Raw genomic sequence first — 24,852 nt, forward strand, 5'->3', positions numbered from 1 at the left:
CCATCATGTAGGACGGGGTTCCCGAATCTCTGTGGCCCTGTGTGGGCACATTTGAAATTTTGAAAAAGCATTTCCCCTCCCCATTCAAGTGAATGGAACAATTCCCCCCATCCATTTGAATAGGTATGGGGGAAAGCCCACCTTGACGAAAAATAGCTGGAGGGGACTAGAAGCCGACCTCCAGTCAAGGACCCTGTTGCCCCAAAGGTCTTTGCTGGAGTGTGGACTTCTGCCCCCTTCCAGTGGTTGTTTAGCAGGGCATCTCCCCTCACTCCCCACCATTCAACTGAATGAAGAACACTCCATTCACTTGCAGAGTGAATGTACAGAGTTTCTTATGCTCATATTGGAGATGATGGGCTGCAGCGGAAAGAAAATTAGGCTGCCTAACTAGTTCATGGTCATAGTGAGATTGGAACCAAGGACTTCCTGGCTCATACTGGGAGGCACTATATGGCACAAGGTCTTAGGATCCCTTGACTTTATCTTATATTTCCTACCTCCGGAATACATGCTCCTGTGAAACCAAACAGACCATTGGCATTATCACTCTTCTGAATTCTTAATGTTGCGGTTGTGCCTTCTTGTGAAATCCGTGCTCCCCCATGAACAGAAATGAGCTTAAGGATGAACAGCTCATCTCCTTCTTCTTCTTTGTCATCTCTGGCAGAAACAATGAATGACTTATTGGTTTCTCCCTGTCGATATTCCAAGTACCCAGAGATGGGGTGCAAGTCAGCCCTTGCTGGAGTGGCATGAAGTTCATAGATCTCTTCCTTAGTCAATTTACGTTCATAAAGTCTCACATCTTGCATCAACCCTTTGTACCTGCTGCCCCCGTTCACGCCAGCACCAACTCTCATTATTCCTGGCCCTAGAAAAGAAACAGAGTTGTATATTGTGTTGAGGAATTATAAAAAATGAAATTCAAAAGAAATATCTGCTTGGTTTGGGAGACTGATTTGAAGATACAAATAGGACAACAGAGGTGGGATGGACTATGGAGACAGAGAGTGTTGAGAAATATGTCAGTAAGAATAAAGGAGAATCACTACAAATTTGTATGGAGGTGGTATTTAACTCCGGTTAGATTAAATAAGATTAATAAACAGCTTTCAGCAGATTGTTGGAGGGGTTGTGGTGAAAAGGGAACGTATTTACATATGTGGTGGGATTGTGTACATGTGCAAAAGTTATGGAAGATGGTGTTTTATGAGATTGAACAGATTGTGGGATTTAAAGTAGAAGTTACACCAAGGATTGCATTACTCTCACTGCATGATGATCTTAAATGTAATAAAGAAATGAAAGAATTGATAACGAACCTGCTGACAGCTGCAAGGTTAATAGTAACTAGGAATTGGAAAATTACAGGAGATTATTGTATTGAAGAATGGTATAAAGAAGTGTGGGACATTGCTATAAATGATAAATTGACATGTAATATAAAAATGAAAAGAGGCATAGTAAAAACGAATGATTTTGAGAGTATATGGCAAAAGTTCCTGGAGTTTGTATTTTCTAAAGGAAGGGGGGATCCACCAACAGATGAAACTATGAGTTTTTGGAAGCAAGAATGAGATCCCAAGGTGGGGGGAGCACTGTTATGTTTATTATATTATCTTTAATAGGTTAACATCAAATATATGATAGTAAGGTATTATAATGTTTTTGTATTAAGTGATTTTGATTTGTGTTTGTTGTTTCAATAATAAAAATTAAAAAAAATATATCTGCTTCTTCCACCCCACACATAGGCATGCACGAGCCAAGTGCTAACTTTTTTTTAAAGAGGTCCTATTATTAACCAGGATGCAATCCCTACTGTGCTCCTCTTGGTTTGTTAGATCATAATCATTTGTGTTGCATTTCACCACATAAAATAGGCAGCTTGCCTTTAATGTACTGTTTATGTTGCATTCATTACTTTTTAAGCCATCATCAGCTACATGCATAATAAAAGAATAGCAAGACACTGGCCTGATTCAGACTTTATGAAAAAGAATGGTTTGATCTTGGTTTACTTTATTAGATTGTAAGCCTATGCGGCAGGGCCTTGCTATTTACTGTTTTACTCTGTACAGCACCATGTACATTGATGGTGCTATATAAATAAATAAATAAATAAATAAATAAATAAATAAATAATATCTATCCATAGTTCAAACAAGCCAGAGTTATCCAAGTTTGGACACAATAGAGAACTGCTTCATTTTAAAAGTAAAATGGAAGCTTTCAATCTCCACTTTGTACATGGCTTCTTAGGGCACAATCCTATGCATGTTTAGACAGACGGTTCTGTCTAAGTAAACATAGGATTGTGCCCTTAGTGTGACATAAGGACCCGGACACGTGACTTGTCTCTCCCCTGACAAGCCAGAGAAATAACCCAACAAAAAAAGGCAATTATTTCTCTGTCTTGTTTGGGGAAAGACAAGCCAGAGGTCCAGGTTTGTACATCACACTAAACAAGCCATGACCGGAAAGTCTGTGGGTTATTTAGCCATTCCTGCTTGCAGTTTGAGTGATCAGGTAGTGTGTAAGAGCACAGTGCGCATTCACAATAGGCTTATCATGAAGTTCAAGCCACATCAACATTATTTTTAAAAATGCCCCCTTCTGAGTTATTAGTGGGTAGATTCATCTATGTAGTTGTTCTCTGAGATGTGAGAATAAAAGAGGTTGAATCATTCAGGAATAGTTTCTGACTGTTCTCCAATGATTGGAGCCATTATTCATTTAACACTAAAAATATGAACAACAATTCACTAGTATGCTGCAAAGTTGTCTGTTGAAACTGTAATGTTGGGATCAAAAGTTCCCTGCCAATATTCAATTACCATTTTGCCATTCATTTTTAAGAAGCTGAACAACCATTGCACTGAGAGTGAGAGATCTCCTGCTATTGGCCTGTGCAATTACAAAAACAAGTAGTTCATTAATGCAGGTATAATAGATGTTGTTGGGTTTCTATCTGACACTACAATTTTCTTTTACAAATTTAATCTATTCCAATACTTGGAAACTGTTGTTCCTGAATGGAATTTGGGCCTGTTGAATTTCAGATAGAAGATCAAAGGGAAAGGTCACTACAGGGCATGTTGCTTACCATCAGCAATTGCTTCACCTTTGAGGCTCTTAAGGCTTCCAGGCACAGGATTTCCATCAATGAAAAACTCAATTATCCCATCATCCAGTGTAATCAAAAGGTGGAGCCAAATATTTTCTTCTAAGTATTTCATGACTGTGATCTTAGCTATGTACGTCACATTTGATTGCAATGGTATGTAATAAAGCCTTATAGAAATATGGGATTCATTTGTGTGGATTTTCACTCCGTAGTACATTGTTGCATTGCCATTGTCCTTTGCCATTATAAATCCATCGCTATTGGCACTAGGAATCACCCATGCTGAAAATGTGAAGTTGCCGAGAGATCTGTTTTTACCGATGAGGAACTCGGGCTCGATTATCCCATATGCATCCTCTTCGCCACTAAAATACAAAGCATCTGTTCCAGTATGATGACGTCGCATGTGAGGTTGTGACTGCACTGACTTTGAAAACTTCCCGAGTAATAAGCAATCAATCATTGGCGGTAACCCTTCTTTGAATGCACTGGATAGTATTTCCCAGCCGATCCGGACATCTCCAAATGTTCCCTGCTGTCTCCATACTGTGAAGTTGGTGATGTAGGACATATCATCTTCGGACAGAACATCTTCTGCTATCTCCCTTTCCTGGCTTTCAGGATCTAGGATGAAGACTCCAAAGGGGTCATCATTAAATGGGATCACCACAATCACAGAAAGGCTGGTTTCAGCTAACTGGCCACCAGGACCTGGGATCCCACCTGAAATATATATATATTAAAAAACCCAACATTAAACAAACTCATTATAGAATTTACTCATCTACCACTCTCTTATCAGTGTCAATATTACACTTTTTATCAGAGTAGGATACATGGCCTCCCTCCTTTCCCATTTTATCATCTCAACAATCCTTTGTGGTAAGCAAGGGAGAGGCCCAGGATCACCCAATGAACTTCATAGCTGAGTGGGGGGTTGAACCTAGGTCTCTTCAGTCCTCATCCAGCACTCTAACCACTACACCTCACCAATTCTCAGCCAGAAGTGTTAATAGTGTGGCACTTAAAAGAAGAGATAAAAACTACTGTGTCAACTAGTAGGGCCAGTTTATACAATGAGCAGAATCAAACGATAAAGCTTTCCCTAGAATATAGAACATATTAAGCTGCCTTATGTTGAGTCAGACCATTGCTCCATCTTGCTCAGTATCGTCTGCAGTCCTACCTGCAGATGCCTGGGACTGAACCTGGGAGGTTCTGGATATAAAGCAGGTGCTCTACCAATGAGCTATGGCCCTTCCCCATAGCTGGCATGTAACGTAACTGTTGGCATGTAACTGTGTTAGGTTGCAGGTGTGAAAATCCTTTGTCACAAAACAACAACAACCCAAAAACCATCCTCGCACACAGAAATAGAGCATGTCAAAAAAGAAGCTTAAGCTGATTTCTTCTTCCCGGCATGTTATTTTTCTATGTACATTCAAACATGATGTTCTGTCTCCCCCAGCCCCAGTGACACAAACACACACCTGCCACAGAAGTGGTACAGTCCAGAAAAAGATTCAACTCTTGAGTCTGCTGATACTAGTGGGTTTACTGGGGCATGAACTTTTATAGGCAACTGATTCATTTAAAACAAAAATGTACAGTGAACATGTAAAAAATATATAGCGGGTGGCAGATGGAGTCTTTTGAGAAAGCAGTAGATGTTTCTGAAATTAGCACATTGTTTTAAATATCGCTATGCTACAAGCTGTAGAAAATGACACACTATTTTTAAACTTGAAAAAAGACTCATATTGCCTATGCAGAATATGCAACCGTCTGGTCTGAATTTGCATTTAGACCTTTAGAGAAGTCTAAGCATTATACCCTTTGGAAGATCTCAGATTAATCTTTTGCCCCAAGGAAATGAATTTTAATTTACCACCCCCTGGCAACTTTTCTACTGGTTTTCCATACTGCACCTTCAGATTTGGACAAAGGGAGCCCACTATACCTGAAGCGTTCACCAGCCTTAGCACGTAAAATTCATTGAATTCAGGAATTTTATCAGGAATGGCATGAAGAGTTATGGGCCGTGACCATTCGCCATCTAGGAACCATACGAGCCCAGAGACGTCATAGAATTCCTTCCCGGGGTCCAAAGCCGAATCATTCTCAAACAGCTGCCAGGCCAAAGAAACGTTACCAAAGTAGCCTCTGTGCCTCAGAACCCTGTGCAGTAAATTAGACACAATGAGAGGTTTTTTCCCCTCATGAAAACAGCAGGCATAGTAAACAAACCCATTTTACAATTCTCCATGTAATCCATCTACAATACCTTCTTAAGGAAGAAGCAAAGAAAACCCTGAATGTTTATCTGCATTTGCAACCCAGTCCTAAAGGACCTCCTCAATGCAAAGAGGGTGGGTTATTGTCTCTCCTTTCTGTTGCTAGAGAGGCCTTGGGTTTATGCTTAATTAGGCAAAGCAGCATCATAGCCCTGGCTGGGATCCAAAGAACTACTTTAGGTGTGCCCAGGAGGTAGCTTGTGCTCATCCAGGTGTGGAGTTTTTGTTTTTGTTTTTCCTTCAGTCCAAGATGCCCAGCCATGCTATATTGTACATTTTGCAACCACTACAATCTGGGGAAAATATGCCCCACTGGCTCACTAAAAAGACAAACAGAAGCTGGATAGAATGAGGTTTGACATCTGAGGGGAAACATTCTGATTATAAAAGTTCAGTACTAGAAAGAGGTGCCCAGGGATTTTCTTTCCCTGGAAACTTTGAAGAAGTCAGAAATGGGAAGCTGCCAGGAATGATTTTGCAGTAGGATATTTTGCCTCAGAGTAGGAAGATGTTCAACTTCACCCACTGGGTCCTTTCTTAACAGTATAACTGTATAACAAAGATTTATTTTCTCATGAAGTGTTAGATTTTGAGAATTCCACGATGACGACAATGACGATGATAATAATAATATTTTTTTAAAAAATCAAGAAAAACTTGACCCAGTTATGCCATTCAAAGAGCTCCAGTCACATTCTAGATAAAGTAAAAAGCATTGCGGGGGATGGGGGGACAACACATTATAGGAGCAGCATAATTAAAAAAAAAACTGTAGAGAAAATTCTCTTCTCAGCTATTTTGACCAGTCATTAACAGAGTTCCACGAACTTATCTCTATAGCCCACCAATCCACTTGTTAGAAAGTGTCAATGGATTATACACCTCCTGCTGAGTTAATTGGCAGCATAACCAGGGTCATCAGCCAAGCAGAAATTAACTTTTTAAATCCTGCTAGTCCTGGATACATCTATGAATGAACACCAATAAGAGATTTTGCATCTAAAGCCTGTAGAAAGTTCTTTCAAGACAGATGGGATTTTGATTTTTTTTAAAAAAAAATCCTCTGAGATTAACACAAATATTCATAGAAGAGAACAAGCATTAAACCTTCCTTGAACAAAAGAACTGTTTGAGGTAAATTTTCAAAGCAATATCTTGGCAGGTTTTTCACTCAACATGACTTGCTAGATAACCTAATGGTTAACCTTTAGTTAGTACCTTAATTTCCCCCTCAATTTTATTACTGTGCTGCATTTTTGCAGGTTCATTTCATAGTCGCCATATGTATAATGTTATGTTTTTAGAACAGAATAAATAAAATAGAATAGAATTTATTGAACTAATCAACAATAGGGTAATGATTTCATCTGTAGTACATATGCGAAGTCAGCTTGTCATTTTGCAAGGGATTCCCCCTATTCACTCTGTTCAGCACATGTAGAGCATCCCAGGGACTATAGGATGATTCAGCGTTTCCCTCTGTGGCTGTAGACACTGTTACAATCTCGGAGGGGAAATCCAAATGCCACCCCTCCCACCCTTGCAGCCACTGGTGAAATCACTGCAGTGGCCTCCTCACCCAAAGTCGGAGCTCCAACTTCAGCTGAGGATGGAAATGAGGAGGAAAGGGGAAGGAAGGGGAGGTGCCAAGGATCCTCAGGATCCAAAGCCTCCCAGCTTCCGTCCCAATCCCCATGACTCCACGAGGTGCACGCAAAAGTGCATCAAGTGAAATATCAGCAGAAAGGAGGACAGAAAGGTGAAGATCTCCTCCATTGCTCCTCCTGCTCTTCAGGATATCTGCCAACATATAGGATTTTCGGAGCACTCCAACACTGCTGCACTCCCTGGACACATATAGGATTGCTGTTACTTTCATAAATAACATTTCACACCTAATATCCTCTTATGAATAGTTTTCTACCATTTATTTATTTATTACATTTATATACCGCCCCATAGCCGAAGCTCTCTGGGCGGTTTACAAAAGTTAAAAACAGTAAACATTAAAAAGTATACAAAATTTAAAAACCATCAGAAACATAAAAACCATAGTATAAAAACAACAGTATCCATTTAAAAACAACAGTTCTGGGGTCAGTTAAAAAACAAACTTAGCGTTGTTAAATGCTGTTAAATGCCTGGGAGAAGCAGTCCATGTTCTTACACATGCTCTCCTCTCCCTTATATGTGCTGTGACGGCATCTCAAATAAGCCTCTTATCCCATTCTTTTAAGTCAAGGGTGCAGCCCTGAAGGATGACCTTGTGTCTAAAGGATAAACTGGGAAGAAATTGTATACATATCTATTTAAAGAAAAGTCCACAATCGCCAAGAGTCCAGCAGTAACTCCACATATTAAAGTTATTTGCAAAGTCTGCAAATATTTTAAACTCTCTTCCGTTGTGTCATTTTTGACATGGAAGTAACTTGTGAAACAATCCTAGTTATTACAAACCTACTGTGACAAATAAAGTTAGACTAAGGAGATTTCAGGAAAGTTTAATCCAAGATACTTAGTGGAAATGAGATATTTGCTTGAATATTACTCACAAAAAATTATTGGTCTTGCCTTCTTCCACTGCTTTGCTTGTAGGCTCTAACGAGAAAATGCCATTTGGATCGTCATTTGCTTCAATTATTACAGTTGCCATCCCAGGTCCATAGACTACTGTGTCTCCTAAGAAACAATGTTTTATGTTTAAATATGACGCTAAAATGTGAACAAAATCATATTGGATTGAAGGGGTAATACTTTTTTACTTCTCTAAATGTCTTTCCAAATCCAAGATTCTGAGTATCTTAGCACTGGTTCAGAAGATAATCTGCTCTCTTTGTGTGCTGGAGGAAAGAGATCATGCCCACTCTCCCACCAATTTGGTGCACCTGTCTTACATCTAGGCCTGCCAGACACCAGTGTGGGCATCACATTTGCAGAGAGTTCACATACAGAAGGATTAAATTAAGAGGCTTCTTACCATACTTTTGTATGTGAGATATCAAACTGAGGTCTGTATGTGTCCGATTTTATGTGTGCAGACTCCATGGCAAATATGATGCCCACACATAGATTTTCCAAGGCATCCAAAGGCAGGCACAACTTTTCCTTGTCACTGCACACAGGTTTTGGCAAATAGCTAAAATGTCCTTTCAAAACAAGGAACAAGGTCATCATGTACAATGGGCTTTATTCCTGAATCACTATCCAGAAGAACAGATGGGCTTCTATGGTCAGTAATGGAAAGAATTATTGTCATAAATGGCACACAGGTTTTAGCCTTTACAGCCAATGATAGGAACTCAGTATGATGGTGGCATTCTAAACCATAGCCTGAGCTCACCCATTCAAGATGACAGGATGAGAGAAACCAGTGTTTTAGGGCAGTCTCCAGTGCGACACAGGTGCTAATGTAAATGACGTTGTGCTAGCACAGGGGACCTCTGGCAGAATGCCTAGTGTCAGCTGGTGCAATGGATTTCCCAAGGAATCCTGCAGTGCTAGCTAATGCTACTGGCATTGTGCTAAAGTCGCTTATGCTAGCGCAGTGGCAGACTAATCACAAATGACAAATAGCCTGCCCAAAAGATGGAGTACAAAGCAGAGGTGAGGTCTGAGTCCCAACACACTAAACAACCCACCATTCTCAGTGCTAATAGAAACTTATTTCACAGAAGGCAAACTCTTTTTCTACTATTCCATTTTTGTCCTTGTACTGAAGATAGTGGGATAATAAATAAAGTACACTGTGTTTCCCTTTTTAACACATGATGCAAGGAATAAAAGCTGAAGCTGCTCCTGTTTGTTTGTCTGTTCTAACCAAGCAATATTAAAACCAGCCACAAATACATAGATCCAGACATGCTGTATGTTTCACAAGGGCATAAAAAGATGCTTTGATGTGATGAAACATGGCAAGGGGAATACTCTAATGATCATCAGTTCTCCAAACTACCAATCATGGTGTGTGAGCAAAGCAACATCAGAGAAGCAGCAGCTGCTTGTTTTGCATAGATCAAATAATCATTTGAACCTGTAGAGTTGAAGAGAATGATATAAAAAGTCTCATCTGACTCAGGGGTATCATCATCATTGATAAACACAGTTATGTTCTGTTCTCTTATTCCAATCTCAAACAAAAGCACTTCATTCTTTTCACTAGAAATGAAGTCTCCTTCCTTGGCGCTGGCTCCTCCATTAACAGTGGCGTAGAGAACTGAAACAACACTGGCGCTGGAGCCGTTCCTTATGACTACAAAATTAGCAATGCCACCTTCGTGAACCTTCACAACAACAGGATCTGAAATAGACGTAAATAAAGGCATCAGAGCTTTAAACTTCCTGTGCAGGTGTTTTCTATAACAGAGAGAAGGAAAACCTACTAAAAGGAAAATGCATGATTTATATTACTAAAAGTATCTACACCGCTCCTAGCTTACAAAAGACCCAAGGATTTAAACGTTAACGAATCTCCAGGAAAAGCGTTGTTATTGTTGTTGCTATTGTTGTTATTGCCCTGCTTTTAAAAATATATGTGCAGAAAGTAGCTTACAAGACAATTATCACAATGGGCCTGTTCAGAAAATATGCTAAGCCATGGTTAGGCTGCTAACCTTTCTGCAGAAAATAGTGTGTTTAAACAGTGGTTATGTAGCCACCATTGTTAGGAATAGTTCACATGACACGCTAAGCCATAATGTTTAACTCAAAGTGCTTAACCACCATGGCTTAGTGTGTCGTCTGAACAGGGTCAATGCAAACTGTAATGGCTCAGTTCAGACATCACACCAAACCATGGTTTGTGCTAACCACAGTGAAGAATCCTCATAATGGTTTGGGCTTAAAATGTATAGCAGGTTTAGGGCTGCTTATCTGCTTCTATTTTCTGTCTGCTCACACTCAGCTCCATAGGTTCACTCCTCCTGTCTCCATGGTACAGTAGACTTCTGAGTTGGAATGATGTTCATAACCATGGTTAGTCAGTGGTTTGCAAATTCACACATAATGGCAAGCCACACTTAGTGCAAAATGTGGTTTGTAAAGCAGCTTCAAACTCTGGTTTGAGAACTTGATTTGTTGTCTCCTTTATTATTATTATTATTATTATTATTATTTATTTATATAGCACCATCAATGTACATGGTGCTGACCATGGTTTACAAACCATGGTTTAATTTAAAAATCGTAGTTTGACATGTCATCTGAATTCAGCCAATATCTTAATGAGAACATAAGACATCGAATAGCATGATAAAGCCAAGCATATCTGCCGTTCACATTTAATTAATTTTGGAGAACGTGTCTCTGCCTCTGAACAGTAACTATTTGGAAATAAGCTACAGAGCAAATCTCTCACCTGCAAAATAAATTGGATCATCATTTTTGGTAATCTGCAAGGTTGCAGTAGTTTTATTTCCCATTCGAGCACCCCCTGTTGTATTCAAAAGTCTAATGATGAATACTTCCATTTCTTCAGGTATCTGGAAAAATAACAGTGCTAACGTATGTTATTTTCCTAAATGTTATGGAATTAAAACAGATCTCCCAACAATTAACGATTACAAATTATGGTGCACAATTCTAAAATAATGAGGATTTAAAAACAAACCATAAAGTCTTGCAGAGCAGTGAAATCTAAGCAATCTTTATTTATTTTGGGGTCTCTGCACCATTATGATATACTCTAGTCACAGTGGTACGCACTTAATACTATCCCATTTAAATCAGTATACTACACTGCTACTGCACCTCTACAAGTTCTGTTGCCCTAACAAAACAGACTGCTATTGCAACATTTAACTAGTGGTTTCTAAAATAAGCAAGGAAAAGAGCAGCAATACTCATTTCCAGAACAGAGCAGATCAGCGGAGCTCCCTTCTGAGAGTTCTGCTGACCTGCCCCATTCTGGAAATAAGCATTAGCACTTAATTCTGGGGGATTTGGGGGGGAGGGTTGGTGTGTGTGTGTGTGTGTGTGTATTTTCAGGAACCACTAGTTCCTGTTCTGCTAGTGGTCCATTCTACCAGCATTGGGGAATTCTGCCCAATGGGATTGAAAAATGCTAAAATTTGCCCACTTTGGCGGGACTTCACCAGGTTTGATCATCCCCCTGTAATTTAAAGCAGCAGTAGGGTAAGTGTGGCCCTCCACTTGTTGTTGGTCCAAAACTTCCATCAGTCCTAGCCAGCATGACCACCCATCTGGAGGGCTACACATTTCCCCAGCCCTGACTTAGAGGCTCCTTCACATTGCTGAGTTGGTGCCGCTCCACCGCCAAATCCCACGGTATCATTACTGTAGGGTGGCGGCAAATAATCCCCACCGGGGGAGGTAGTGTGGGCTTTCCAACGGCCATTAGACTTGCTGGGCATGCCCCCTCCAGTCACTTATTCCAGGATTCCAAGTTGATTCAATGTCAACAGTTGTTATGTGTTCTTAATACTCTTCCATCTGAAAGGTAAGGCCCATTGAAATCATGGTGAACTTAAGTCCCATTGATTTCAATGGGCCTATTCCAAGTATGCCTAAATCTAGATCCAACCCTGTATGTCCTAGTCTTATAGGGCTGTTTCACACATGCCATCACTTGATTACTCAACAATTAATGACTCATAGCTAAATGTGTACACTAGCCTTCTCCAACCTGGTATTCTGTGGGCTACAACTCAATGCCTATGCTGGCTGGGGATGATGGAAGCTGTAGTCCAACACATCTGAAGGGCACCAGGCTGAAAATTGACAACACTGAGAATCATGGTGTTTGAAGGAATGAGAGGAAATATAAATGTTGTGACTGAGGTTTTTCATTTCTGATAGCTCTCTCAACTTCTGATGCTGTAATTCAATGGGTGATAAACATGCAAACATGAATTAGCTCATGCCATACACTTCACTGAAAACTGTACGTTCCACATTATAGCTATTCTCCTTCTCCCCAGGACAGCCAACAAATGACACATTCCAAACAGACTGAGCAAAACGTACATTAAGAGCAAACAAAAACTATTAGCAGATTTTTAAAAAATCAATATTTTATTTAGTTTAGCATGACATGAAAAATTCCTGCATAATTCCAGATTATGGGTTGAATCTGACGGTGTCATTTCATAAGCACAAAGCTTCTACCTCTTGCAGAAACCCCATATTCATCCTTGTGCAAGTGTCAAATTCAATACTTTTATTCTTGTGCAAGCCGTGACACGAGGCATTCCACATGAGGATTTAGACAACTTATCACAGCTTCTTTAGGAGAAGTGTTGCTTGCACTAGTTATGCTAGTTGTTCTGCTAGTGGCCATGCAATTACTAATGAAAGACTACTAACTCTTGCAATCTTTCCACTTGTGTGATGTTGAACATAACCCTATTACTGACGCACTTGCTTTTCGCCAGTGATGGCTATTAGTGTTCAATTCCAAATTCCTTAGCCTATGAGCCAAAAGGAAATATTCTAGTAGATTTATAGCTCCATCAGGAGAAGAGGAAGCAGCAGTCAGAAACCCTTCATCATGCCTGGATTCAGCTGAGAGCCACACAGTCTCCTACTACCAACTACCATTGCTAAGGAGAAGTTCAGAAAAAGAGGAAGCAGCAATAACTGTGTTTAGATCCAACTCCATGACCTGCTGAACTTTGCAATTAAAATCTAGGGCCTGAATTTGCTTTCTTCTTCCCTCCCCGCCCCCATTCCTTTTGTGCCATGTCTTTTAGACTGCAAGCCTTATTTCTTCAACCAGAAGACGTCTTATTTCTTAAGTTTGTAAGCCACTCTGAAAGCCTTTTTGACTGAAGGATGAGATAAAAATGCTAATAAATAAATAAAATGCATACCATTTCTGTCCTTTCAAAATTAAAGAACTTCCTGTATCTGCAGCTGCTATTCCCTTAATTCAACAACCTCCCTTGTGTTATAAATTTATCCCCCGCCCCACCAAAAATTACTTGCGTGAAAACGTTTACCTCATCAGGTACAGAATAAATGGTGATATTTTTTGAAAATTCCTCATTTCCAAAGAAAATTGTCCCTTCTTCTGGGGAAATGTCTTTTGCAGAAACTGGGTAAGTTGCCCAAGACACATTCACATTACCAAAGGTTCCTTGGGTTCTTATAATTTTGAACACTGGTTTGAAACACAAGCATATGAGCTGGTAAATGTATAGTCTTAAGGAATTTATGTCAAAGACAGCTTAGAGAAAACAAAAAAGATTTTATTTTTTTTAAAAAAAATGATTTAACAATAGACTACTAATGTCATATAAGCAAAAACAGATATTTGAAAACCATTCAATGAAAAAATTATATTATTATTGTAATTGTATATGGAAAATGCGAAGAAGGAGGAGGAGGAGGAGGAGGAGGAGGAGGAGGAGAGGGAGGGAAATTAGTGATGCAATTCATAATCATTTTTCAACCACAAGATGATTTTTGAATAGTTTCTTCATGAGAGGTATCAGTGTGAAAACTGCGTGCACAGATCAAACATGCCATCACTCTGCTACTTCATGACAGGGGAAATGACGATCCAGGCAAATATTTCACATTAATTAATGACTTGAAAGTCATCTTCTGGTTGGCTGCCATTGGCTTAGCTGCTCTGACATCACAGGATGCCTAGGACCTGCTAGGTAAATGCTAAAGGAAACATCTTAGGTTAAAAAAAGTTATTTATAGATGTGTCTCAATGTAGCGGTTTCTGAACATATTAACTCATTTACAGATATACATTCAAGGGCATGCTATTTATTGCAGGCTCAATAAATAGCATGGCTTTATCTTTCTTTTTTAAAGTGGAGAACTGTGGTATTCAGCATCACTTCTTCCCATACCATGAAGGTAACACCTCCGAAATACTGGGCTATATGGGAGGACCAATAAGCTCTGGCTCCTTGTCACACTTGCATCAGCCCTCCAGAAAACTGGGCCAACATTGGCATGTGGAGGAGCCATAGAGCAGTATCCAACACTACCTACATGCTAGCAGGGCCTACCACTTGCACAACGGGAAGTTTGTGGTTCTGGAAACAGGTGGAAACACTCATTTTAAGAACGAGGCAGGTCAACAGAGCTCACAGAAAGAGCTCTGCTGACCTGTCCTTTTCCAGAAGTTAGCATATTTGCTCATCCCAGGGTTTCTTTAGGAAGTGCTAGTTCCTGTTGCGCTGGTAGTTGGTCCCATGGATGCAATTAGAACTAGCAGCAGTAATATTGGACACTGCACCCTAACTATGCTATTTGGAGCTCCTGACTTACCTTCACAGAATGGGAAGGCACTGTGCTGCACTGGCTCCTGTCAGATGAAGGAGCCTTGAGAGGCAATTTAATTCATTTGAATAAGAAACGGCAAAAGTGTAAGTGACTGTTAAAACTACAACAGAATAATAACGAATTACCAGCATAGAGGTCTTCCCCTTTACTTTCATTTATTGTTACTGTCAGTCCATCCTCAACAAACTCAATTATTCCATGTGGATCATCACTCTTCAGAATTGTTATGTTGACTCTTGTGGCATTTCCAAGCTTACTTGGTAGTTCACCATGGCTATTGAGTACCACTGAGTAAAATTCATCCAACTAGAACAGGGAAACTAAATCAGAACAATATGGACAGAACTGGCAACTCTCATAGCAAGAATTAGATTAATCTAAATGTATCAGTCAGGCAATGCAAAATCAAAATTCATAATCATGTATTTCTACTACCAAATTCAGAAAAGACAGTATTCTGACATTTTTCAAATTAAACAGATAAAATAATCTGTAACTTTTCAGCCTTTTATCATTCCATATTTTACGTCACTTAAAGTTTAATAAGGTGGTATGTTATATTATACATTTGATTGCTTATGATGATTCAAAGTAGTTTTATTTCTGAATTGCCAAATTCATCTAAACCAAACTGACTTAATGGCCCATTCACTTTTTTCCTGCCACAGCATAACCCCACCACAGAGTAATCTCATTTCTGTGACAGCCCCATGCAGATATATTGTGGAAATAATAGAGATAAGCCTTATCTGATAAGGAAAATGCATACCAACAATCCCAAAACATATTGGAGATCATTCTGTGACAGAACAGAATCTGTTGTATAGATGAAATACATCCTACTACTTCTCTACAACACATAGTTGATGTAGAAGGAGGAGGAGGAAGAGGAGGAGGAACAGAAAACCCACACAAAACTACCATAATAAAACATTCTTATTTCATAGAATATGATATTATAACCCAGTCCTCAATTACTTCTAGTATATTCAGGCTGCAAGATCATGCACAATTAGCTGGAAAAAAGCTTAATTGCTTTTTCGGAATACAGGATTGGGTTACCCTTTAATGTAAACAAAAGAGAAAACTATCACATTGCTACTCATGAGTAGGAAAGAACTAGGAATTGACTAGGAATTCCAGGTTTGTTGATTCTGGTTAGACAATGAAGGACTTAATTTCTGGTTCATATTAGATAAGGGGCTTCTCCAAATGGGTGATTTATAACATGCCCGTGACTCACAGAAGTTTGTGGGTCGATTAAATGATGTTGACAACAGCCAGGATGCCTCCCACAATTCCCCTCCCCATTATCCTGTTTTTAGAAAGATCAGAGATAAGCTGGAATAAACCCTTAATGTTGTGAAACCGGCAGTGTTTAAAAGCTGGTGTTGCGCTATGAACTTGCTAAGGACCTTTTCCTGCTATTGGAGGGAGAAGAGGTAAAATGCCTTCCTGCAACAAAGGGAGACAGATCTGATTCCCCACCCTGCCAAGAGCACCCCTTTAAATTCAACGGGGCTTACTCCCAAATAAGTGTGCCATGAGGACATAGAGGGTTCTGACTCCCTCCACCCGCTCTTTTGCACACATACCAAGGAGGGAGGGAGGCAGGCATTTCCTCAATTCAAATGTGTCTTGTCATTTAAAGGAGCCCCGAGAAACAGCAGGATCTTCCGCCTTGTCACCCTTCTCTTCCCATGTAACGCAGCCCATATCAATTGTGCCAAAGAACCAGGAAGCACAACAGCCCGGGTAACAATGCCATGTTCCTTAATGTAGAGTTGCTCAAGGGATCCAGAAGTCTCAGAAATTTTTCAGTCTTCTGCCCTTGCAAGAATTGGATCTCATGCCCTTGTGCTTCAGCCAGTATGAAGTCAGGAAGCAGAACACAGCACTGCCCCTCCACCACCACCACCTACACACACTGACTAGGGTTATTTAGGCAAATGTTCAGCCTCTGTATTTTTTTAATCCACAAAAAATCTCATCAAAACATTAGAGGAGATTTTAGATAAATTTCTGCCATGGTTTATTCATCTATTTGCTTTTACTGTAATGTTTTTATGTTGTGTTTTAATTTATTGTGCGCCATTCAGATATCTCTTGATGTGAAGCAGTTCATAAATTTTATAATAAATGAATGTCAAAACATGCATCCTTTATAATTCAAAGTTAGGTATGAAGAATCTCTCTCTCTCTCTCTCTCTCTCTCTCTCGTTTACCTCTGGAATCCCATCCATCCTTGTTAGCAAAGTAATTTTAATTTCTCTTTCCCCAGGTTTAAACTCCAGGATTCCTGTATTTCCATAGAACTCATTGTCTCTTGGCTCCACAGTGTAACGTAGAAATTGCTTAATAAGGGTTCCCCTGGACCGGACGATCTGGAGTTCAACGGATTCACCTTCCTTTAAACGAAACAAGAGTTCAAAAGCTCAATAGTCTTATACCGTGAGATTCTACAATAGAAGGGATTAATATCTGCACACTTACTTTAATCCTGTAGGGTCCTCTGGAAGATGAAGCAAACTCAAACAACCCCCCAGGATCATCATTTTCCAGAATGATCAGTTCACGGCTAGTATATCCAAATTTTAGGATCTGATTTTCCACATTCACTCTGAGGAAAGGAATCCAAAGTAATTTTTAATCTGCAGGTTAGTTCAGAATTAAAAGCATCAAAGCCATATGTATAGAGCAGGTTTCTCCAACATAGTGCCTGCCAATATTTTGGACTTCAACACCCATCAGCCCCAATCCACATGGCCAAGGTCAGCAATGCTGGGAGGTGTAGTCCAAAACATCTGGAGGGTACCAGGCTGGAGAAGGCTCATATAGAGTTCCCCTGGAGGATCTAGAGTTCAAAAGGTCCACCTTCTTTTTAAATGGTGGGACTTCCCCACCACTTCCAACTGTGTTCATTTGCAATGTTCCCCCACAAAAGGGATACAGGAGGCCTCATCACTGGCTCCCTTCTGAAACAGACAAAAAGTTCCTTGTCACTAAGGCTATGAGATTGCTTTTCATTTTAAGCTTTTTATTTTATTTTATTGGTTTTGATCGAATGTTTTATCTTGTATTCATGTGTTTATATTGTAAAACCATTTTGTGAATGAATATTGAAAGGCAGCATACAAATGATGTAAGTAAATAAATAAACTCTTTCTTCATAGACCATATTTTTTCCAACCTTCTTGTGGCAGATTGGCTGGATTAAATATTATTTTAATCTATATATAGTATATTAAACATGCACACATCACACAGAGAAAGACAATAAAATAAAGTGATATACATGAGTACTGAATGGCAAACTTTAATTTTAAAGGTTCAAATGAATCAAGGAGTGCTGAAGAGAAAAATGTAGAGTGTATTCATAACATTTAACAAAGCTCCCAACAATGTTTGATAGAAAACATCAGCTAATTCACATGTTGTTGTTTTCCAGCTTCACTTGAGACAGTAGCCCAGTTCACATACAATGGTAACCCAGTTGTTTTTAAACCATGAATTACACTGAATGAGTCAGCACTGTTCCTCCTGCCAGTGGGAGCAGCTAAACAAGCCGGTGATGCGCCATCCCTGGCTTGGTTAGCATTACGTCCACACCCACAAACCAGAGTTGGAAACCAGCGTTGTTGTTTTCCTGGACTCCAACTCTGGCTTGTCAGGGCAGAGGCAAGCCAGTGTTCCAGGATCAGCCATAATGCTAAACCAAGCCAGGGTCGGAGTTTCCCTTGTTTGTTTAGCCACTCCAGCTAGTAGGATCAAGCCCCGTGAATTAGCTGATCTAGTAATCTGGTTGTTGTTGTTGTTGTTTTACAAGATTACGTTGCATGCAAACTGGGTCACTATTTCTCTCTTGACATTCCAAAGCTGATTATTTCCTGTTCCGTAGACCTGCATGGCAAGCAAGATGAACTCAAGGACTCCCCCTGCCCACAAGAAGTCTTTAAAATTGTTTCACTGCCAGAGTTATTCTGCCCATCTACTAAATTTAAAATTTAACCATATTCAACATTCCAGAAGCGTCGATCAAGAATTGTTGAGTAATGCTTCAGGTCCTTGATTCTGTGCTGGAGTGTATAAAAATGCAGCATTCTATTCGCAGGTAATTTGTATGAATTGTTTCAAATTGATCAATGATGTGTTTTGAAAGCCTACAGTACTAAGTATATGCAGGTTACTTTAATAAGGCTACAATCCTATATACACTTCCACTGGGAGTAAGTCTCATTGAACATAGTAGGGCTTACTTCAGAGTAAGCATGCACAGGATTGTATTGTATGTTTCCAAAACACTGCAGTGAAAGCCCAGCACCTATTTAAGAAAATCTGTAGGAAACCATTTTTTGGTCTGATTCTCCAGCTCCATTATGATGTATCTGGGAGACCAGGTTTTTCAATGTCAAGATCAGAACAACCAATCTACTGTTTTGAACTATGCTCAAGCATCAAATCCTGAGCCATGCATTCATAACTTATTATTATTATTGTTGTTGTTATTCATAGGGTCTGTATAAAGCAACGTTTTTCAGTCCACCACCCCATGCTCTCAAATAAAAGGGCAAAAGGAAGCATGCATTGCCCGGGGAGGTCTCAGAGGCATGGTGCTTCAGAAGGAAAGGAATATTAAAGGAGACAGAGTCCCATCCAGACCAACCACTTCCAAAACAAAGTGCTGATTCAATGAAGACAAAGGCACAGCTTGCTGCACTTACCCAAAGTACACGACAAACCTTTCTGTCTCTACCCTGTCAATACAGAGAGAAAGAAATGGGGGGTAGGAATAAAACCACGGTTTGCCAGATTCTTTGTAAGTGAGTTCTTCAGAAGTGGGATGCGGAATAAAAAGAGGGATTTAAAAAAAAAAAACACCCAGCAACTTTCTAGCAGCTAATGTTCACTTTATGGGAATCCTACTTGCTTGGCACTGACTTGTTCGACTAAAGCTTGCAAGAGGTTCAGGAATTCCCACTCGTGGGAGATGACCCCATGACCAATTGGGATGTCAAGGCCCTATTCAAGGCGTTCATTACCAGCTCTGCTCCAAGAGCGAGCTACTGACTGCCAAGCACTCTGTGATCGTAGAGGCCACACCAGCTGAGTAAGTTTTATTCAGGTCCGTTTGCAATTACTCAGTGCTTTTAATTAGACAAAAGAAGCCCATTTTATTCATAGATGTACAAGCCTCTGAGACCTGTCATTCCACTAAGCTGCCCAAATGATTGTCTAAGTAGATAAAGAAGGGCACGGTTGGCCATTGTCTAAATTTTGTAATGGGGACAGCTTTGAAAGCCCTCATTTAAACAGGAATTAAAACAGCATGAAGTGTTATTTGTGACTGCTTTTTTGGGTAAATCAAATGGTAAGAATGATGTAAATAGGGAAAGCATTTTCAAAGCAAAACACAGCTTCAGTTCTAAACAAATGCTTTGAGCTGAACCACAACCACTTGTCAGAAGATGAAACTGGAAATGAAGTAGCATCTCTGATGCTAAACCGAGCATTTTTAAAGATGCCAGTTACTTTGCTTCATTGTAAATTGCTGTCTGCATGTTTATAGTTCATTGAGGAGACTTCACTGGGTATGCAAGCACATATGTTATTTACTATAGCATTCACAACCTGCCTTTTTTCCTCCAAGGAACCCAAAACGGCGTATATAATCCTCCTCTCCATTTTATCCTCACAACAACAACCCTGTGAGGTAGGTTGGGCTGAGAGTCTGTGACTGGCCCAAAGTCACCCAGTGGGATTCCACAGCTGAGTGGGGACTAGAACCCAAATCTGCAGACTCACAGTCCAACACTTTAGCCACTGCACCACACTGTCTCTCAGTGTGGCCATGCTTCCCTGGAAAATTCCACTGCATAAGCTCCCAGTGAGATTAATGGGCATTTCTGCGAAAGAACATTTATGCACAGAAAATCTGGACCAACACACAAAATATGCCATCCTGGGGATGCAAAGAGGGGAATAAAGCTTGAGAACTTATATTTTAAAATTGCTACTAACATCTAAGATTCTATTTAGCATTAACAGTGTGCTAAATGCTGCATGCAAATACAACATAATCCCTTCTCAAAGGACTCCCAGTTTAGAAGGGGCAGAACAAAGGTGAATGGCAGGGCTTGATAAAGATGGTCAAGTGTGTTTTTAGCTACCAGTTAGCCAGAGCCAGCCCTGCCATTAGTGCAGCTTTCACCAACCTAATGCCCTCCAGATTATTATTATTATTATTTATTTATATAGCACCATCAATGTACATGGTGCTGTACAGATAACACAGTAAATAGCAAGACCCTGCCGCATAGGCTTACAATCTGAGTTAGACTACCAGGATAGAATCCAACTAAAGTCCTACTTAGAGTAGTCCCATTGAAATGAATAGGACTTAAGTTAGTCATGACTAATGTAAAACCCATTCATTTCATTGGGACTACTCTAAGTAGGACTTCGATTGGATTCTACCCAGCCAGCCATTCAGATCTGATTCGACGGCCTTGGGCAAAACACCATCATGCAGACTAACCTGAGAGTGGTACCAGATATTATAAGGAAAACATAAGAGTTCAAATATCCTCTTTCCTTCATAATACTTGCAGAGGAGAATTAACAGCTGGGAAAGAGTGTACTCACTGATTCTTCACTGCAAATCCACCCCCACCCCCGGTGTTTTAAATCTTTGACCCCCATTTGGGTTCTGAAACAGGTACTGAGATCACCTGCTGCTGGTATTCCCCAATGCCACATGCCCTGAAGGGCCTCCTGTTATCTTGGGAAGCAACTCATCTGCTGCTGTAACATCTACTTCTGGACAACTACTACAGTTCAAAGGATAGGACACATGTGTGAATAGAATGCTGGACAAGATGGTCCCTTGGTCTGAACCAGCATGGCTCTCCTTATGTTCTTACATTCTAAGAACATAGGAAGCTGCCTTATACTGAGTCAGACCATTGATCCATCTAGCCCAGTATTGTCGACACTGACTGGCAGCAGCTGTCCAGGGTTCCAGGCAGGATTCTTTCCTAGCCCTACCTGGAGCACCAGGGATCAAACCTGGGACCTTCTGCATACAAAGCAGGCGCTCTTACCACTGAGCCATGGGCCCTCCCCTTACTGTGGGGATAAATTACAAGGATTTTACAGCGCTATGTACATGAAGTGTGTTAGAGAACAGTATAAATAATATCAGAGAAAGCTATACGTTTGATAGATCTGATTTTCAAAAGGCAAAATAGCTCTGTTGCCACTTTTGTATGCATACACACTGTAGATGGCAACCAAGTATAAGCAATAATTTGAAAAAAGAAAGAGTACAACAACTGTATGAAACAGTATGAGGAATGCTCTCAGTGAAATCAAGTTATACAATGCCCACTGAGGCAGTAGCAAAGATGCTGAAATATTATTAATGAAATTCAAACTCCCTTTTTTTCTGTCGAGTCACTGAGTACTAACCTTCCTGTGGAGATGAAACCTTAACATATACCTATTAATTCTGAATAATGTGACACTATAAGAACCAGAACATTACAGGCACATTTTGACAGAAATATATCATTACGTGAAACTGAAATGGAAATTCAACATAATTGTGTCTTCAAAGCAATGTTATCTGCCAAAGAAAATGCAGAAACAATTTCTGTGGCCAACCAGCATTACATAGCCATTCATTTTCATATTACCCACAAGTCAAACAATAGTAAGTAATTCATCGATGGCTCTGCTCTAAAATATAAAACGTCAAGGAGTCACAGAGTGTTTATGAACACTTATGGTACAATCTTATGCATGTTTACTCAGAAATAAATCCCACTGTGTTTAATGGGGCTTACTCCCAGGTCAGTGTGCATAGGACTGCAACCTAAATAGCTATTAGCTAGCATTTGAAATGGCTGCATTAATTTGCTTTCAAGAAATTGTTATAGAAAAATACCTGTCCAATGACAATAATAGAGTCTCATTCATTTCAGGGATATCATCAGCTTGAATGGTAATGTTGATTGCTGTGTCACTTTGCCCAGATAAAAACACAACGGAGCCAGAGAAAGGACTTATATCATCAATAGTTACTGCTTTTGGATTGAGGCCAGAAGGTATCAGGCTCCAAAACACAATGGCTTGTCCATCAGTCCCATCTCGGTGTAAAGGAATGGAGCTCTAGAACATATACCAAGTTTTTGAGTTTTGTACTTCTTGAATATATGTACAACTCTAACTGCCAAACTACAGCCAATCTGAAATTTTATCAATGTATTTCTGAAATTACTAACAGCTTTTTTAAAAAAATCCCCTCCAGCAAACTGTGAACATATGGAAAGCACTGAAAGTTCCTGAGAGCTGTATGGTTTCTCTTAAACATTTCATACCTGCCAACCTGTTGGTTGGGTCACGAACTAACAAACCATGAAACCAAAAGCAAAAAAAGAACAAGAATTAAGTTAAGTGTAACTTTCATTATATCTAATTGAACATCACAAAATTTACTGAGTAGGTTATTCATAAAGAACAAATCATGGCATATCAATTTAATTGTGATTTAGGTTTATTAAGTTTTTTTATTGATTACAGAATCGTGATGACATGAAAAATATTTCAAGTAAATATATGTTCCAAAACGTGCAAGTGAAGGCATCATCCTCTTTCTCTAAAGAACAATATACAAGAACAACATAGGGAAATATTTACTTACTATTGTAAAAATGGAATCTTCTGGCTCATGCAGAATTATTGGAAGATTGCTGATAAAGCCAATTTCTCCATTTGCAATGTCAGGTGTAATTCTTAATGAGATATTTTGGATTTCACCTAGTCTAGGGCTTACAGATGGAATTAGAGGAATAATATTTACCAGTTCAACCTTTTCCAACTGCAATAAAATAAATCAAGATTTTAAGATTCTCTGCCATTCATACACATGCAACACTGATTCATAAGACTGTACAATATACTCCTAGTTATTACTTTCTTTCTTTTTTTCATGTGAGCTGCAAATCTCCGACATAGGAGGAATCCTGATGTTGAAATTATCATAAGGAATTGCCAAGATAGGAATCTTCCACCTTCTCAATTATTCTGGGAACACACTGACGAACACCTACAGATCTTTATGCTTGTAACCTTTGAACACATAACTTAAATGGCAGAAAAAAATAAAATCACTTGTGCGCTTCTGCATCAGAACAAGTGATTACGGTAATGGCTGAAGCAGGTTATGAATAGATACCCTTCACTCAGTCTGAATAATTCTGGAGAGGAACGCTGGGAAACTAACTTCCAGAAGGTGATAAAACTAGCTGGAAAATCTATGGCAAGCTCCCACGGAATATATGTAGAAAAGGGGAAAAAGTGAAAGAGACAGAGGAGAGGAAGGAATTTTAAAGTTATGAGCAAAATTAATTTCCAGGATTTCATACCCAATATTCTACTATATCTTATGCCTTCTCCGCTTTGAAGTAATTGGCTTGGATCTTAACTTTTTGCTGAATGAATGGAAGGATCTTCCATTCAGAGTAAAAAAGTAAGGATCTGATTCTCTGTTAGAATTAACCCGTTGTATGAGTATGCAGTTAAATCAATACTTTCATGTGCATAAAACCCAATAATTGCACAAGTAACCCAGCTTGTGCAATTAGAAGTAGTGATATAGTTAGGGAACCAGAGAAGTCACCTAAGAAGTGTGTCCCAAGATTCCTTGCAATGTTGCTGAGGATGCTGGGACAACTCTCAGATTATGTCATGCAGCCACTGGAGTATGTGAACTGCTGGGAGTGGAGGTACATTACATGGGCATTCAAATACCTCAAAAATATCTCTGCAGATGTGCACTCAATTATTACTATTATCATTACTGCTATATTCAAAAGATCCTAAAAGAAAAAAGTCCGGTGGGGAAAATGCAAATATAATGAAACGTTTAGTGTGGCATTTTAAGTCACCAAAGATTTTCTCCATAATGCATTTTCTTGAACTTTAAAATATTTTGGGGAATACTTTGAATTTGCAATTGTATATTCCATTTCTTTACATGCCAAAGTTACATCGCAGGCTACAGTTTATTAATCTGTTCTTTTGACCAATGCTTTAATTTCCATTCAATTCTTCATTTCCACTTTACACAAATCCCATTCTCAAACTGCTCTTCTAGGAATATAATAA

The 24,852-nt window shown here is 39.5% G+C and overlaps 1 protein-coding gene across 1 annotated transcript in view; it reads right to left on the reverse strand.

Annotated features, from left to right (window-relative positions):
* The window catches only part of ADGRV1 (adhesion G protein-coupled receptor V1), a 319,443-nt gene that overhangs the window by 267,111 nt on the left and 27,480 nt on the right, over window positions 1–24,852 (reverse strand). Inside the window, exons 10-21 of the mRNA XM_063129627.1 lie at window positions 23,387–23,563; window positions 22,631–22,854; window positions 17,179–17,305; window positions 16,911–17,093; window positions 14,811–14,991; window positions 13,380–13,540; window positions 10,778–10,901; window positions 9,455–9,721; window positions 7,977–8,103; window positions 5,091–5,308; window positions 3,110–3,853; window positions 501–874 (exon numbers count right to left, since the gene is read on the reverse strand). Coding sequence (XP_062985697.1) covers window positions 501–874; window positions 3,110–3,853; window positions 5,091–5,308; window positions 7,977–8,103; window positions 9,455–9,721; window positions 10,778–10,901; window positions 13,380–13,540; window positions 14,811–14,991; window positions 16,911–17,093; window positions 17,179–17,305; window positions 22,631–22,854; window positions 23,387–23,563 — 2,907 coding nt within the window. The remainder of the gene's footprint in view (window positions 1–500; window positions 875–3,109; window positions 3,854–5,090; window positions 5,309–7,976; window positions 8,104–9,454; window positions 9,722–10,777; window positions 10,902–13,379; window positions 13,541–14,810; window positions 14,992–16,910; window positions 17,094–17,178; window positions 17,306–22,630; window positions 22,855–23,386; window positions 23,564–24,852) is intronic.

This window comes from Elgaria multicarinata, chromosome 6 (genome assembly GCF_023053635.1).
Source record: "Elgaria multicarinata webbii isolate HBS135686 ecotype San Diego chromosome 6, rElgMul1.1.pri, whole genome shotgun sequence".
NCBI classification, from domain to species: Eukaryota; Metazoa; Chordata; class Lepidosauria; order Squamata; family Anguidae; genus Elgaria; species Elgaria multicarinata.